At 39.6% G+C, this 19,205-nt stretch overlaps 1 protein-coding gene across 1 annotated transcript in view; it reads right to left on the bottom strand.

The window, feature by feature from the left end:
- LOC126470993 (dual specificity mitogen-activated protein kinase kinase 7-like) overlaps positions 1-19,205 on the bottom strand; it is a 179,451-nt gene that overhangs the window by 75,008 nt on the left and 85,238 nt on the right. The window contains exons 5-7 of the mRNA XM_050099043.1: positions 13,369-13,548; positions 12,721-12,944; positions 12,394-12,540 (exon numbers count right to left, since the gene is read on the bottom strand). Coding sequence (XP_049955000.1) covers positions 12,394-12,540; positions 12,721-12,944; positions 13,369-13,548 — 551 coding nt within the window. The remainder of the gene's footprint in view (positions 1-12,393; positions 12,541-12,720; positions 12,945-13,368; positions 13,549-19,205) is intronic.

The raw sequence follows: 19,205 nt of genomic DNA, 5'->3' as shown, positions 1-19,205 counted from the left end.
CGCAAGAAGTTTGAACGGCTTCAAACGTCGTATCGATGTCTGTGATGGAGGAAGGAACTGATTTCACAAGTGTTCTTCATCAGATAGTGAGAGAGGAAGTTCAGAAGGCACTTGGATTGCACGGCGAGCAGAAAACCGAGACGCTTCAAGAGGTCATAAGGAAGGAAGTGGAACCGACATTGAACCTAATCTCTTGTCCTTCATTTCTCTTTAAAACGGTGAAAAAGTTGAGAAACAGGTGAAGTTACGTTCCTACAATGCTGCATGAGGAACCTGTTTGGGCACCAAGGAAGACTGACATCTGGAGGACCCAGGATAACCAACCAGTATGTTTCCACTGGGGACAACTGGGACATGTGGTGTGCTATTGTCGTGAAAGGTGGCAGATATTTGATGACGCCCGCGTCAGAAGACAGCAGACGAATCTTAGCCAACACCAATTCCGGGACGATGAAGATGAACAAGAAGATTTGGGTGCAGGACAACATAGGTCATTATCGCCGCAAAGGGTGCAACCTTCCTTGGAGGTGAGGCCGCTAAAGAGAAAAATCCTCCGTCAGCAATCACTACAAAATTGATAGGAAACTACGGCGATATCCTCATGGATGGCTGACCAGCCCAAGGTCTTGTGGACTTTGGAGCATCATATTCAGTCATTTCGGAGAAGTACCGTGACCGGTTGCAGAAAACCGTATTTATCAACAACAAAACATCTCTGCTGAAGGTTGCTAATGAGAAATATGTAAAACCTACAGGAAGATGTGTCATTCATGTCGGTATAAGTGGCCATACACAGCCCTTAGAATTCATCGTCTTACAAGAGTGTGGTCATGACGTCATTCTCGGATGGGACTTTTTGAAAGCTTCTCAGGCAATTATAGATTGTGGTCGCTCAAAGATTATGCTAGATGAGATGAAATACTGCGGACAGGAAGATGCGCATCTGAGTGTGTGGAGACTGTGTGTGCTGGATGAAGTGATCATTCCTGCAGTCAGTGCTAGAAAGGTGACTGCCACGTGTCATGCCATGCATCAACCCATGGATCTTGTAGTGGAAGGTAAGAGAAGCATACCACTGAAGAATAACTTGGTCATTCCAGCCTCTATTGTCTCACTTAAGAACGGATTCGGCAAACTGTGGATAGTTAACTGTCGCCGAGAACCGCAGATCCTTCCAAGATGCATGTGCGTAGCAAACGCTGAGCTGTTAATTGCAAAACAGCTGAGCATCATAGAAACCTCCCATACCGAGTCTGTGGGCAAAATTGGCCCTACCACTACGAGACAAGATCTTCTAGCTCGACTATCACCAGATCTTACTAAGGAACAACAGAAGAAGCTACTTGCCATTCTTCAAGAATTCTCTGAATGCTTCAATCCACAGGTGAAGAGCAAATTAGACAAATCGACGGTGAAGCACCAGATTAGCACTGGAGACCATCAACGAATAAGCCAGAGAGCTTACCATGTATCAGCAACGGAACGTTGAATAATTTGCGACAAGGTAGAGAAAATGATGAAGAATGACATCATTCAGCCTTCGCAGAGCCCATTGTCATCAACAATGGTTCTCGCCAGGAAGAAGGATGGCAGTTGGCTCTTTTGTGTGGATTACAGGAAGCTTAATAAGATAACTAAAATGGATGTTTACCCCCTTCCATGAATTGACGATACACTAGATTGTCTGAAGGGGGGCTAAGTTTTTCTCAATCATGGACATGTACTCGGGATACTGGCAAATCGAAGTAGATGAGGCTGATCGTGAGAAAACCGCATTCATCACCCCTGAGGGCCTGTATGAGTTTAAGGTAATGCCGTTTGGTTTGTGTAATGTACCAGCACCTTTTGAACAGATGACGGATAATCTTCTGAGTCACCTGAAGTCGACAATGGGTCCTTGTTATTTAGATGACATTATAGTATTCTCAGAGACATCTGATGAACACGTAAAAAAGACTGAGGGCCGTTCTTAAGTATCTCCAACAAGGCGGACTGAAACTTAATCCAAAAAGTGTCTCTTTGGAGCAACAGAAATCAACATACTTGGACGCCTTGCGTCAAACGAAGGTGTGCGGCCAGACCCAGAGAAGGTGAGATCTATAACATAATTACCTATTCCTAAAAGTATTAGAGATGTGAGAAGCTTCCTCGGATTATGTTCTTATTACCATCGTTTTATGAAAGACTTTTGTATCAAAGCCAGACCACTTCAAGAGTTGTTAAAAGCCAATGCTAAATTTATATGGAGTGGTGCTCAACAACATTCTTTGATGTGCTGCGAAAAGCTCTGACGACTGACCCTGTACTTGGTCTGTACGAGAGAGCACCTACAGAACTACACACAGATGCCAGTGGGTATGAGATCAGTGTTGTTCTGGTGCAAATTTCAGATGGAAAAGAGAAGGTTATAGCCTATGCTTCTAGGACACTTACAAAAGCCGACAAACTACTCAACTACAGAAAGAGAATGTCTTGTTGTGATCTGAGCCATGTGCAAATTCTGACAGTATCTCTATGGAAGGCCATTCACAGTTGTTACAAACCATCATTCACTTTTTTGTTGACAGGTCTTAAGGTTCCAACAGGACGACTCGCCAGGTGAACAGTACATCTTCAAGAGAATGACATTACTATAGTGTGCAAAAGTGGAAGAAAACACCTAGATGCTGACTGTCTCTCAAGAAGTCCTGTGCAAGACCATCAAGACTTTAATGAATACAGTGACTGTCTCGCTGCACTCCAGGATCTCTCTGCTGAGCAGAAGAAGGACGCCAAGATATCTCAAATTATGCTTGCCTAAAATTGGTCAGAGGATAAGAAAGGGCAATTTAAGGTAGTTAATGGATTACTTTGCAAGAAAAACTTTGATCCGTTTGGAAAGAGGTGGCTACTAGCGATTCCTAAACACAGAAATTCTATGACACACCTGAAGTCCGACGTTTAGGAATTATTAAGACATACAATAGAATCAGCAAGAGATTTTTCTGGCCAGGTTTATTTAGGAGTGTCCGTCACTATGTGTCGCACTGTCAAGAGTGCCAGAGGAGAAAGGCAGTTCCTCAGAAACCACCTGGCCAACTCATACCAATTCCACCAGCCGAAACGCCTTTCCAGTGTGTTGGGACTGACCTCCTCGGACGATTTCCAACGTCTGCTAGTGGCAATAGATGGATTATTGTTTGCACTGGTTATCTGACACACTATGCCGTTACAAAAGCTGTAAAAACAGCCGAAGCATTCGAGGTAGCCAAGTACATCGTGGAAGACATTGTATTAGAACACGGTGCCCCAATGTTGTTAATTACGGACGAGGGAATCTTGTGACAGAGATAAACCGTTGGTGCAACATTACTCATCACATGACGACTGACTACCATCCGCAAACTAACGGGCTTAATGAATGCCTTAATAAGACCTTGGCTGACATGCTATCAATGTTCATCAATGTTGAGCAGAGCACCTGGGATGAGGTGTACTTTTCGTGAGGTTTGCCTACAACACAACCAAACAAAACAACACACAATTTATGCAGTTTTTCCTGGAGCATGGGCGTGAGGTGACTACGACGATGGACACTGTGTTTCCGTTACATCCTGATGACGTGGACGATGACTACATCAGCAAAGTGTTAACCAGAGCTGAGGAAACTCGGCAGTTAACTCAACTACACACACTGCAGGCTCAAGAAAATGATTGCCGAAGGTATGACACGAGCCACCACCCTGTTGTCCACCAGCCTAGTGACCTCGTCTGGATCTTCACTCCTGCTCGGAAGGTTGGTCTCTCTGAGAAGCTCCTCAGGCGCTACTTTGGACCTTACAAGGTTGTAAAACAGTTGTCTGATGTTACCTATGAAGTTGAAGATTTCGACCCTGACACAAGACGCTGAAAGATCAGATATGGTCCACTTCCTTTGAATGAAGCCCTATAAGGATCCTGCAACCCAGGGTAAATTCGTAGCTCCAGCGACAGGCAACAAGCGGAAAGGTGACAAAGAGTGTAGCGGCAAAGGAAGTTCTAAGATCAAAACCAGGGCGAACACCAGTCATCGGAAGTCTGAGTATGCAGGACTGATGACTCATTCCCGGACTGGGAGGATGTAGCACCGAGATACTGTTCTCTTAAGGAGGGAGCAATGTCGCAGAAGAAGCTGAGTAGCTCAGTCACCGTGGTGTAGTGGTTATGATACTAGACTGTTGCATGGAGGGTTATGAGTTCAAAACTCAACTGAACTGTAAAATTTTAATTTCGGTATTCGGTTTGAGTACATTCTAGAAGTATCCACAAACGTCAAGAATCATTGTACTGGAATGTTCTGTAACTGTATATATAGCGTGTGTGTTCTGGCTGGATACAGTTTGCTCCGTGTTCTTGTATGTGCGAGTGCTGAATAAATGTTCGTTAAGTGAAGTCAGTGATCGTCATTCATCTACTTACACCCTCTTCTACGTGACATTATTATTTAAAAATTAAATTTTCTTCTCCTCCTGCATCTTTCTGAAGTAGTGAAACCTTGGGAGTACTTGCAGAGATGTTTTCCCTCCTCCTTTATTCTGTTTACTGTGAGGCTAGAATAGCTGGTAGTTCCTTTAACCCTCTCAAGTACAATTTTTAATGAGATTTTTTGCTTCCTTGTTCATCTTTTCTGATAGAAAAGTTAAGGGCACTGCATATAATCAGATGTGCCTGATTATTGAGAATATTCCATGCGCCTATTGTGCTTGAATATTGTGATGCCATGCTATTTAGTAAAGAGACCGCAACTAGAATGCTTAAAGTGCCCAAGTCATAACAATGGGGGTGACTTGCCCACTGCTCAGGACAAAAACGCATTTCTGCACAAGAAGCACATTATCTTGCATAAGCTCCACCTACACATAAATTTAGTTTTACATCTGTGGTAACATTTGTCAATATGATCCCTCTGTTTCCTTGAAGTAAGAAAGGTGGTGCAATATCCAGTCAAAACTATTCTGAAAGTAACAGCACTCAGCCTCTGATCAAGATCACAAATAGGGACCAAGCGGATGAGGCAATGCAACTGTTGAGACAGTGACCTCCTATTCAGGAAGATGAGTTCTGCCTTGTCTGGACATCTCAATTTAAGTTTTCTGTGGTGTTACTAAATCATTTCAGGCAAATACAGTGATGGTTCTTTCTGCAAGGCCATGGAAGATCACCTGTCCCACCCTCATAACAATATACTTATATATTCTACTTACATATATTTCAGTTATTTATTTTCATTGTATTAATGCAGCAGCTTGTGTAGCCAGTGTGAGGATAGTTTCAGGTAACCAATGATAGTTAGAAATTACAGTTTGCCTTTAGTGCTGAAACTGAACTACTTCTGTCTTCAGCTTGTTCGTAGAGGTTAGCTTTAATTGCCGTGAACGAAGTGATCACGATTTTAGTTCTGCTGTAGACTGTTGATCACTGCTTTCTCAGATACATTGCACATCATGAGGTTGTGGCCAGCTTAGGACACGAGTTTACATTCAGGGCTACAAATGCATCTCCTGCGCAGTTCAGTCATTGGTCACATAAAATTAACTGTCAGCATCTTGCATTCCCGACATACCTCGAGGCGACTATTTCCAACACTGCTCCACACTATGCATTATACCATTTGTGAAGTTACTTGCTGTGGTTATGCGTTACCTATAATCGAGTGATAGCCGGCAGCCAATGTGGCAACACTCTAGCAGCAAGTGACAGACATCAACTGTGAGGTAATTTTAAATGGACTACAGTGATAATTCTCGGACATACTAGCCTCCAGTAATGCAAACTGACACATCAACTAAGGAATACTGTTGGTAATAAATAATGAGTATTTTCTTCCATGACCAATCCGAGGAAGACCATTACTGTGAAGGACATAAAATTTGGAACAGGCTAACGAAGTTCTGTGACAAGAAACACAATCTTCGCTGTACATAAACCCCACGTACCCTCACCAGTACACGCTAAATGTGTGAATATAGCTTTATAAGCAGTAAGAACACTGGGGTGGGCAGTACATGTGGAGTGCATGGCTGGTCAATTTACAGCAAAAACTTTAAAAATGGGAAGTCCCAAGGGGACACATTCCATTTGCTACCCACGAAGTAATGTATGGATAAAGTGAAATAAAGTATCTGCAACTGCTGAGGACTGAAGTTAATTGTAAGGAGGAAGATCAAAAACAGAGTAACCGGAGTTAGGCAATCAGGATGGCACACAACCTTCATGGTCAACAAATGCTGAGAAACACAAGAAGTAATCTGATGGTGCTGAATGAAGATGATTTGATAACAGGGATAACTTCGCATCTACAGCGGTTTTACTGGTCCACGGAAAATTTGTGCACTCTTTATGGACTGAATTCAAGGTATTCCTATATGCAAACTTTATTCATTTCCGTAACCCATAGAAAATCATTCAGTATGACCCCTTATTTAGTAACTATGGCTGTTGAAAATGTTTATGTGTAGCATTTTGATGATTTTGTTAAAATACTTTGGATATACAAGACCCACAAACGCCTCAAAATATTAGGATCAAGGCTGGTGACCTTCAGTTATGTATTTACTTCCTAAATCATACAAAAAATATTTAAAATCAATATAGATATTTCTTGATACTGGAATGAAAAACCTTTATTTAGAGAATGTTCATCCAATCATAACACTGTGTCAAGCTGCTGATGGAACACAGTAATAGTTAACACTCTCCTGCACAACGTCTGACACATAACAGTATCTTTGTAATTATGGTGTGGGTAGTAAAGTAAAAGAAGTCTTGGATGATGATTTACCAATGATAAACTTGCACAAAAAGTAATCTTAAACCAGAAATAATTGCTATCACTGGTCAACTAAAAACTACAGAATCCTCACACAATTGCTTATTCCAATATAATTATATCAAAATATGAGACAAAGATTAGAGTTTAAAGAGACTTCAACACCGATGTTGTTACAAATACAGAAATAGTTCACCTGGGGAAATATGGGGGAACCAATCAGCATCCATCCAGACATTCACATGAAGTAACTAACTAAAACCACATAAAATGTAAAATGCCAGATCTGGAAAATGAATCCTACATCTTAATTACTGTACAAACTCCTTCAGTCATTAAAAACAATTTGATATCCCTTGATTCAACTTTTAATACCTTGTAACACACAATTTTTATGTCCATCCACTTTGGATTTTGAGTGGGGCAGGGATTTTACAGTCATCTCAGTCTGACGTGACAGAGGACCTGAGCCCCTGGTAGAAGGGCTGTCGCTTTTAGTAACAGCCAGCTCATGGGGTTCTCCGTCCTAATCCACATGAAGCAGGATGTCGGGGATTCACAATTCTTGATTAATGTTGTAGTTACACTCTGCTACACTCTCATAAGAGAAATACTCTTACAGAAACTCTAAGTGGGAAATAATAATGAGAGAATTGCTGCCAGGAGGCAATGTATTACTCTTTCAAAGATAAAGGACACAGCCTGTGGAAATGTTCACATTTAAGAAAAAAGTTAAAATGCCTCAGTCTTAAATAATTTTGGGAGCTGCTTAGAGCTCACAGATCTGGGGTTTATTCAGGCAGCCCTCTTGGTTATAAGGGGGGCAAGTACTGGGTCCTCAGGGATGGAAGTGAGGTTCCAAAGAGCTACATGTTCTGAAGTCACAAGACAGTGATCAACAACGTTATTCTTCCAGTATGAAAACCTTATAACAACTTGCAGATGTTCTCACTTGAATTTCTACCCCTTTTTACTCGGCTTTGGTTTCTGTATACAACTGCTGATGTGTGGTGCGTGCATCCATGACTGGTGGAGGCCTAGTATTAGATTATGGTGCTATCAGCTAACTGTAGGTGATACTGATGGAAGAGATGCAATTGGTGAGATACAAGTAAACAATATAAATTGTACTTGTTTCAGTGAAACCTTGAAGTGTTTTAACATATTTCATCTCTGAGGAAATTTCTGCAGAAAGACTAGTGGAAGCAAACTGTATCAACTTTGACCAGAAAAAGTTAATTGTCGCAAAGTTTTTTTAATTTTTTTTTTTAATATGGCATAATACTACTGGGAAACTGTGAGTGTACTAGAAATTATTACAAGATAACTGTCCATCTTCAACAAAAAATAATTTGAGTGATCATCTGTTTCTACTATCACAGTCAGTCACCTGATCAAAAAGATAATTGCAAAAAAACAGTTGGGCTCAAAGCTTAGGACTATATGACTAAGTACTGACAACTGCAGTGACAAATGAATATTTGTGTTGGACTGAGATTCAAACCCGGATTTCTCGTTTATCATGAGCAACTGCCCTACCCATTAGGCTATCTGAGCACATCTCCAGGCCCTATTCAACCTTAAATTGTCACTAATGTTTCCACCTATGATTTCCAAACACAACTACTACCTGTGGATTTCTCATTGGCTATATGGAAATCATAAAGGGAAACATTTGTGACAATGAAAGTATGGGTATGATTATTTGTGTTCAGGCAGCCTATTGGTTAAGGCGAACACTCAAACTAAATAGGAATCTGAGTTTGACTCCCATTCTGGTGCAAATTTTCAGCTGTAATTACACATTCATTTATCAAGTGTAGTGCATATCTAAATGGTTTGCACTCACATTGTTTCATGTCACTGACTTCATTTCCATCAATCCATTCACTTAATTTCAGTGTGTTTAATTAATTTCACTAAGTGTTTAGTAATAAGCTTTGGAATAGATGGAACTTGCAATGGAATTTTTAAATGAAGATTATTCTGTGAGAGTGGAAACTCGTAATTGTTTATCCTGTAATAAATTCAGGTGTAACTCCTTTTTTGAGTTCCTTCATGTATTATTCTAATGAGATAAATAGCAACCTTTATGTCTAATACCTTTTCAAAACTTCTTACTCCAGGCATTGAGCAACAGTTATTATTCACATATGCCAACTTGTTCTTGAGTGCTGAAGCTCCCTAGTGGTAAATCTGTAGAAGTTAGAAGACTTTGGATCACTGGTATTTTATGCATATCCATAGATACCTTAGCAGTCAAACAATAATGTCTGAAATACCACTGTAGTAGCCATAATTGAATTCAATGTTTTATGTGGCTCGTGTGTGATCGGGCTCTATGCTATACTGAGTGACAAAGTAGTCCCCAGTCTATCATGGACACTCTCTTTGACTCCCCTCAGAAAAGAAAGTGCTCAGTCCACATTGAGGATATATGCTCAGTGTGAAGCACAAAGTAAAGATAAGGTGCCTGCACTGTGTGCAGGTGTTGGAGTTGCTCACACCACACAAGCTCTCTCTTTGCTTCCTGCACCCCCTTCCAGAAGAGGTCAAGGAAAGTTTAGCAACAGTAACTACCATTTCCTGCTCTACAGAAATTGTCAAAACATTTTCTTTAATTCTGGTAATATATTCAATGTCATGCAAGCTTCAGTTTACGAAACAGTTGCTTATTTGTCTGAGTAGGAGACAGAGGAAATTTTGCAAGGTTGTATTTATTTTGGTAAAAAACAGTATAAACAGGTGATGGTAAAGTAGAAACAATGTAACTAATACACAATGTAAGCAGCAGCAACATTCATAATGGTAGACAAAAACGTTCTTCGTTTTTTTCCAACTTAATGGATTTGCACACACATTCCAAGAACTAGTTAATGTGCTCAGTATGGGGTGTGACCACCTCTGGCAGTAATACAGGCCTGATAATGATGGGGTATGCAGTGAATGATGTCATCCATGCAATAACACCCTTTCTTCCTGGAGAGCTGCTCGCAGTCTTGGAGAGTGGTTGGTTGATGCTGATATGGTGCAAGTGATCTCCCTAGTGCATCCCAGACATGCTCTATGGGATTCAAATCAGGAGAGCCAGCAGGCCACAGCATGCGTGCAATATCTTCCCTTTCCAAGAAAACATCAACCACTCGTGCTCTATGAGGTTGAGCATTATCACCCATCAATACAAAGTCTGGGCCCACAGCACCTCACAAAAACTGCAAATGAGGTCCCAAGATCTCATCACAACACCTGGCAGCAGTTACATCTTGCGTATACACCCATATAATTGCATGAAGAGCAGTTCAAGTGGTAAATGTAATCTCTGTCCACATCATTATGGATCCTCCTCGATATCAGTCTCTTTCCACAATGTTTGGGACCTGAAATCATGTTCCACATTCCCTCTGGATGTGAATCCACCAAGAATCACTCTCCAGACTAAATCAGGACTCGTATGTGAAAACAAGATTGGCCCACTGTTTGACTGTCCAAGTGGCATGTTGATGACCCCACTCTAGATGTTCCCTTCTGTGAAGACACGTCAGAGGTAGACATACAGCAAGCAGGTCTCTGACGATAAAGGTCACTCTGCCAAAGCCTTTTGCACACTGTTTGCCTTGATACAGCACGTCCAGTGGATGCTGCAGGCTCACATGACAATTGCCGTGCAGTACTAAAGCAATACTGTCTTGCCCTTACAACCAAATAATGGTCCTCTCTATTGAAGTCATGTGCGGTCGGTCCTGCCCTAGTCTTCAGGATACAGTTTTGGTCTATCTATACACTGTCAGGACATCTGAGAAACAACAGAACAATTCACACTAAACCATCAGGCCACGTCAGTTTGCGACTGTCCTGTTTTCTTTCTTTCTCTGACCCTCTACTGCAAAGAGTCCGGTAGGCACCTTCTCTGTGCCATACTGCACCGTCTGTGACTGTGTACACAGCAGTTGAGGATGTGGGGCTAACTGGCAAACACTGCCTCATTTCAGAGGTGCCCTGATGTACTCACTGGCATGATTCTCTGTTGACTGGAATGCCATCTTCCGTGCAGAACACAATCATATAGACACCTGGTTGACAGTTTGTATGATTACATTGTGTATTAGACACAGGAGAGGGAGATAGCAGTTTGTTGCTTTTATTTTGGGCACCATTGTAGTTTGGGAATGTGTTTCAAGATTTTTTTTTCCTTGTGTATTGGTCACTTGATTGGTTTAACTTACCCTCTACAAGGTACTGTGAAAATATTTCATGATCCTTAGATATTTGAAGTATTTATTGGTGTTAAATTTAGCTCTACTGTCTGTGAAAATTATTTTAATTTTATTTAACAGATAGAACTTGGTGAATGAAAGGAATTTTCCACGTCACTCAACACTGCTGCAGTTCAATGATGAATTTGCAGATATAGAGTGCTGTGGAAGTGTTTTTATGTCATAATATGTCAACACCATGTCATGTCTTCACCAGTTGCTTTCCAAACATGACAGAAAGTACCCGATGATGAGAAGATATGTAATCAAAATATTGTGTCATAAAGAAAATGCTACTAGGCTGTATACTTGGGAAGTCATTGGCACAATGTTCAATAAATGTGTTAAATTCACAATGAAAATTTCATTTATTATGAATCACATTACAGCCTATTCTAGCTGTATATCAACAGATGGTGTGAATCAATTGTGACAAGAAACTATACATGAATATAAGAACATGCAACTCTTCATTTTTTTTGTGATAGTTCAACTTACATGTCTAAAGATATTATTATCGGATAATGGGTACTTCTTCACAGCCTATAAGATCATTACTGCTATATTTTGTGATAAACAGCTAGTATAAAAAACTAACTTTAACATGAAAAAGAGCTGAAAACTACAGGATGAGCACAAATTCTTGCCCTGATTATAACAATTTATAACAGAATAACCGTTTGACATAATACGTTACATTTGATGCCGTTACATATGTTAGTGTTCCTAGTTTTTTTAAAGACTACTTACATGAATAAACCTCAATGTGCGCTCCCTTGGTAGCTCAGAGAATGTTGAGGCGGTAGTCCAGTTTCCGCCAGATGTCATCAGCAACTGGTGTGACGAAGACTCTGTCCTTGATATAGCCCCAGAAAAAAAAGTCAAATGGCGTAATGTCTGGAGAGCAGGGTGGCCAGGGTGTTGGACCATTCCTTCCAATCCACCAATCCAGACATTACTCCCCTCTCCAGGCATTATGCCCCTTGACTTTTTTTCCTGGGGCTATATCAAGGACAGAGTCTTCGTCACACCAGTTGCTGACATTGACGAACTGACAGCTAGGATACAAGCTACTGTGGACACTGTGACAGAACACATGTTATGAAACACCTGGCGGGAACTGGAATACCGCCTCGACATTCTCCGAGCTACCAAGGGAGCACACATTGAGGTTTACTAATGTAAGTGGTCTTAAAAAAAAAATTGTAACACTAACCTATGTAATGGCATCAAATGTAAATTATTATGTCAAACGGTTATTCTGTAATAAATTGTTATAATCAGGGCAAGACTTTGTGCTCACTCTGTATATTTTAAGTTACAATACAAAGATAATGTTCTAAGAAAAATTACCTTCTAACTGGAGAATTAGAACTGCACTGTTGCATTGCTAATGCAAACCAAGCAGCTACATTTACTTGAGCAACCTCGTATTTTTTCAGGAAAGGATGTTCCAACAATTTCTTATACTTCGGTCTGTTTTTATAATTTTTTGTTAAGCTGAAAAAATTTAAATGTGCTGTGAGTACACCAATGTCCTGCAAAATTTGTTTACATACACTCTCTAATGACTTTCCAAGAAGCAGCAATTTTTTGTCTGACATTATAGAAAACAAGCCACTTATCATAAATTCTCTAGTTTTTGACAGAAAAGTAAATAAAAGTTGATAATAGACTTACCAGCTTTTAACAAACTCACGAAATTCTTCACTGAAGGCTTTGTCTACAGGAAGAGATGGTGGTTCATCCTGTAATACTTTTGAAAGTACTTCAAAATCATTTTTACAGTCTCTGTAAGGAAATGTTCCAGTCGCTAATTCCACGAGTGTTATTCCTAAACTCCACACATCTGCTCGAATATCATAATCTGGCTTTGTGGGATCTGGTGGATCTATCCGTTCAGGCTGAAAGGATGTTACAAGTGATTAAAAAGCATCTACTTAGTACACATGCAACTTGATACAATGTTTATTTCTGTAAGATATGGTTTGAAATTATATCATGGGAGTAAAATAAAACAACTCCACTAAGCAGATTAAATAATATAGTAGTAAGTAACACTATTTAAGATAAAAGGATCTTTTCAATAATATGATAAAAAACCTCAATGTCATGAATTAAGGAGGTATCATTGTTCAAAAATCTGATGATAGAACAGAGGCAAGTCCATCTAAGTCGTTAATAATGTCATTTAGTCACTTATTAATAAACAAGTAAAGTATTACACTATAATATATTTGTTAATAGTTCTTATACCATCCTCAACAAAAAGAGTCAGTAATAAATGAAATATACTGCCATACTATACAAAATAAGCAAGACACATACTGCCATATATGCAGCACAGCCTGCACTTCTTGTTTTAGCCTTAGAGTCAACTAAGCGTCCAGATATTCCAAAATCACAGAGTTTAACATTTCCTTTCTCATCCAGCAATATGTTGGAAGGTTTGACATCACGGTGAATAACACCATGTGTCTCTTTCAGGTAGTGTAGTGCCTTGACTGTCTGTAAAAAAGAAATTATTACATTAACATAACAAAACAATTTCTTATTTAATAAAGCAAGATCTATAATATAACAGGATATATTTTTCCTTAATTAACACCTATTAATGTGAGCCTACTTTCAATATTACAAATTGCTTAATTTTTAAAACTAAAAATTCTATGGAAAATGGTTACAAAATATAGACAATTCAGAAGAGGAGGAATAAAGTATCCACTCACTGTATAGTTAAGGCTTGGAGCAGTTGACAAGAACATAAATGACACTGAAATTGTAACTAAGCTTTTGGGCAATGTCTGTCTTCAGACTGAACAAAACACACACATATACATGCATAGTTACATTTTCCTAGCTGGCTACATTGTCCTGACATAGCAGACTGACTAGGATGAAGAGCTGAGTCAGTGGAGTGGGTGAAGGGGCAAGGTGAAGGGAGGTACAGAGGGAAGGGAGGCTGATGGCAGTGAGAAGCAGCAAGAGAATGGGATAGGAATGTGGTACCAGTGAGCTAGCCATGATGCAGGCAAGGGAAGTTAGTTTGAGTTGAAGGGGTAGGGAGGTGATGAGAGGGGACAGAGGGGTGGGGAGTAAGGAGGAGGGCACAGAGAGAAAAATGTGAGTATCGAGTAATGGATTGAAGTGGGAAACATGGGGAGAGGGATGGAGGAGGGTGTGGAACTAGGAAGGAAGGAAGGGAGATTAAATTTAAACATAACCATTGACAAACAATATTACTAGTGATGATGTGGGACAGGGGCTAACTAAGATTGAAGCAAAGAGGATTGCAGGATCAGCTGATATGTTGTAAGGACAAGGACAGTTCCCATCTACGTAATTCACAGATGCTGATATTTGAGGAGGGAGCGGTGTTGTGTCCAGATAAAGCAGCCATTGCAGTCTGGCATGTCGTGCAGAAGGATGTATCTCTGCTTCCCGTGCTTCTGTACATTACCAAGATTTGTGAAGTGTGAAATCACTAAGCAACTACAGAAATATCGATATAAAAGGCACGCCCTTGATAGTGATATTTTTCATTTGTTTTTTTATCTGTAACTCATAACGTACTGTGTATTCCAATAGTAAATAATTTTTTGATTACATTGTATGTTCTATAAGTTGTGGAGTATAGGTGTAGAATCAGTAAGTAAATGAATAAAAACATAATATTACGCTTTTACAGTAACAATGGGTGTAGAACTTTCGAAAAGACAAAGGTTCACTGTAAGTAACTATCTTGTTGTAAACAAGGAAACAAAATCAATATCAATAATGCAAGAATCTGTTTTGAACATATGTACACTTATTGCAAATGGGACTTAAAACTGAATTGTTGGATCTGCTTGACTAGTAAAATGGTATGGCCGCGTGACAAAACACTGGAATGGAAATAGATCTGAAGCTGCAGGCTCTAGTTGCACACAAGATAGTCTTGTGAGCCTACCCTTTCAACCAAAGCTCATGAAATTAAGAGTCTGAAGCAGTGGGCTGGGAAGACTATAAATACTTTAGTGGAAGACATAATTGCTTCTATGATAAAAGTCAAAACATACATGTTAGCTTCCAAAAGGCAATAACTTTTGTCAAGAAAAAATAATGTACAAGGGTTGGAACTTCAATAGTGGCAACTATTTATTCACAACTGATACAAAAGAGTTACATGTTTGCACCTGTTACTGTCCTTCAAAGTAGTCGCCAGCGTTGTGTACAATCCATTGCCAGTGATGTGGAAGGTGTAGTATACCATTAGCAGAGCCTGTTCTGTTGATGGTGTGAATGGAGTGGTCTACTGCCTGTCGAATCTCTGAAACAGTTCTGAAGCAAATGTCGTTCCTTCATCTTCGGAATCAAATCAAAGTCACAAGGACTTAAGTCCGGGGAGTATAGTGGGTGGTACAGTACTTCCCAGTCCCATCGAGAGAACAGAGCAGCCACAGCTTGTGCTGTATGCACCTGTGCATTGTCAAGCAAAATGATGGGTGGGTTATGCAGGAAGTGTCACCGCTTCTTTCGCAAAGCTGGTCGCAGGTGATGCTCCAAAAGCAAGCAGTAATACGACTTAAGTCCTTGTGACTTTGATTTGATTCTGAAGATGAAGGAACCATTCACTTCAGAGCTGTTCCAGAGATTTGACAGGTAGTAGACCGCTCCATTTGCACCATCAACAGAACAGGCTCTGCTAATGGTATACTACGCCTTCCACATCGCTAGCAACGTGTTCTACAGTGCTGGTGACTACTTTGCAGGACAGTAACAGGTGCAAACATGTAACTCTTTTGTATCAGTTGTGAATAAATAGTTGCCACTATTTAAGTTCCAGCCTCATGTAAGTACAGCTTTGAAGGCTACACTGTCTCCGAGAATCAAACCCTACTTTAATGTCTGATAAAAAATAAAGTGTATAGTGTAACTCAAAGGTCATAGCAAATACTTTTACTCTAAGACTGGTGTCTCTCAAAGCATATGCTGGTCAGAAGAATATTTTTAGTTTTTATCTGCTGTTTAACATTCTAGAAATGAAGATTAAGCAATCAGGAACTTTGAGTACTGTATTAAATGAAAGCCAAGTCATATTTTTTTCCAGTTTGAGGCAATGGCGGTCGTAAGTTTGGATAGAATGAACATTATAAGTTAAGATTCATCCAGCTATGTAATATACTGAGAGTAGAAAACACTGAGCACATAATCATGGTTCACAGTGATTTCTGAAGTTGAGTCACCAGTGTACTACCATACTGAAGACATAATGACAAGCAATTTGTTGCAGAAAAACATAACATAAATTGAAGATGCTGGCTTCATGTTACAAGTATTACATGTGACATGGAAGAAAAGCTTTGGAAGCGGAGAAATGAGACAGGGTACCCGTAACACTAACATATTTTTCAAAACCTGTGAAAAACAGCACAAAACTCTTGTATTATTTTTTCACATTTGCTTAAATTGTCAGGGAATCATTTTCTTCTTGACCTCGCTTGACATACCCTGGTCACAAAGAATATAACAGAAGATCATCTTCAATGCCAGAAATTTTTTTCATCACATACATTCACTTACTGTATATCGTTCACTAGGAATGTGAGAAAAATAAGTATTTTTATTTCTTTGTTTTTCAGTTAAAGCAGCAAGTGATATTTTGCAGCTGAAAACTACATAACACTTCCAGGAGAAACTTAGTTATGAAGCATAGTGACTGGTAAATCATTCTGTGATACTGTAGGTGAAGAAGAATTGCTTTTAGATACAGACAACATACCTCTGATGTGCTTCAGCAAACAGGGACTTAAAAAAACCTCTCATTCAAGTTCAGAATCTTTGACATTTGTTTGGCAAATAGCAGGTAAATATAAAGTACATTTCTCAAGTTTCAAAGGTGAATAAATTACACTGATTCATCATTTAGTTTTTTCTACAATATCAGAGCTACATATTATTTCCATTTTTTTGTTTCGTCAAATACTTCCTATTGTAATGGAAATCTTAGCAGCTCTTATACATTTAAAATTTTCTGAAGTGGACAAGAAAATCATTGAGCTATATTTCAGAAAAAGAACTTTTATCCATATAATGTACTTAGATAAATGAACTAAGAGAGATACAATGAAGAGAGCTTTCCCAAAAAGAAATTTGCTCTTATGTTAATTTTAACAATGTTGAGTTAAAATTTCTGCATCACCTTTATATAAAAGTCTGGAGATCATACTCATTTTATTCACTGTATATGCCTAATGCAACAGAGACTGTCTCACTCATGAAATCAAGAAAGCTTGATTGGTGGGATAATGAATGTGATACAGTAATACACTAACACAGACTATTTGTCAGAAATGGAATTGAGAGAAAAATTAAGCTAACAGAGCTAATTTCCTAAAACCATCTGGCCTGTGAAGCATACATCAGGTACAGGCTGAGAAAGACCTCCAGAAAAATAACACACGTACGAGGTGTGACTGGAAAGTTTTAAGAATGGGCTTGAAATTGTACAATGGTGGTACTTACATGCTACTGTGGTGCATCTCTGTCAAAATAGTCCCCTTCTGACTGAACACACCAACTCCAATGGTGTTTCCACTTTTGGAAACATTCCTGGAAGTTTTTTCCCTGAAGTGTGTTAAGGACACTCCCGTATCTTCCTGGATCTCTTCAATTGAGTCAAATCGCTTCCCTTTCAGTGAAAATTCCAGTTTACAAAACAGGTAGAAGTCCGCAGAGGCCAAATCAGGGGAATATGGTGGTTGTGGAAGCACAGGAATTTTGAATTTGCCTTTCCACAACGCAGACACTTTCTTCCGCACCTTTTCACACAAATGCTCAAGGACACATTTGTAGTATTCCTGGTTAATTGTCTGTCCTCCAGGGGTAAATTCATGATGCACAATACCGGTAGAATCGAAAAAAATCATCAACACTGTCTTCACTTTCGACTGACTTTGCCATGCTATTTTCGGTCGTGGGGAAGCTGGAGTCTTCCGCTGCAAAGACTGCATTTTGGTTTCAGGATATACCCATTATTCGTCACCTGTAATTACCCTATTTAACAAATCTGGGTCATTTTTAGTCTGATTCATCAGTTCTTGGCACACTTCAAGTCGGTATTGTCTCTGGTCACTTGACAACACTTTTGGAATGAATTTTGCGGACACTCAAGCATGTTCAGATCTCCAGTTAAAATTGACTAAACTGCATAGAAACTTAAATTAAGTTCACCAGCCATCTCCCTAATTGTAATTCTATGACCAGAGCACACTAAGTCATGAACTTTCACATTTTCATTTGTTTTTGAGGTGGAAGGACGGCCGGACTGTGGTTCATCTTCAAATGATTTGCGGCCACTTTTAAATCTGTTGAACCAGACAAAAACATTTGACTGGCTCATACAATTATCTCCAAAAGCTGTTTTTAATAGTTCGTAAGTCTTAGAAGCTGATTTCCCGGTTTTAAAACAAAATTTCAGACATACTTGTTGCTCCGTTTTTACGTCAATTTTCATGCAGACAGAATCCAGCAACAAGCCCTAACAGACCCACACTCAACCAGCTGCCACAACAAACTGGATAAAAGAAATGCAGTTTCCTGTCAAAGGGTGTTCAAGGACAAGGCAATGACTCACTTCCCACTCTCCATGTACCTGCCCACCAAACCAGTAAGCAGTAGTGGATCCATTCTTAAAACTTTCCAATCACACCTTGTAACATCTATAAAACCTAAACACAATCTGAACAATCAAAACACTCCAAATCACATTTCAAAGAATCCAAAGGAAAACTAGCACACGGCGAAAAAATAATTGCCAGATTCTAGGAAGATATTTTGTATGTCTGCTCAACTGAAAGGCTCCATAGATTGCATTCATTTATGAAAACAACCTAAACATCCATCCAGATTCCTCCACCAATAAAGAAAGAAATGAGGAAGATCATCCACGCACTGAAGGACAACAGGGCACTGGGTGATGATCTGATAACTGCTGAACTGCAGTGGCCTGCAGGGGATAAGGCAATCAATAAACTTGTAGCAACTATTCAAGAGATTTGGGAAAGTGATAAACTTCTAAGTGACTGGACCTCTACTGTAATTACAAAGAAAGTAGACAGAACATATGTGAACAACAACTGAGGCATCTATCTCCTACTAAGTACTTACACGATCCTCTCAAAAGC

The sequence above is a fragment of the Schistocerca serialis genome, chromosome 3 (assembly GCF_023864345.2).
Source record: "Schistocerca serialis cubense isolate TAMUIC-IGC-003099 chromosome 3, iqSchSeri2.2, whole genome shotgun sequence".
In the NCBI taxonomy this organism is placed as follows: Eukaryota; Metazoa; Arthropoda; class Insecta; order Orthoptera; family Acrididae; genus Schistocerca; species Schistocerca serialis.
This window is presented reverse-complemented; position numbering and strand designations above follow the sequence as displayed.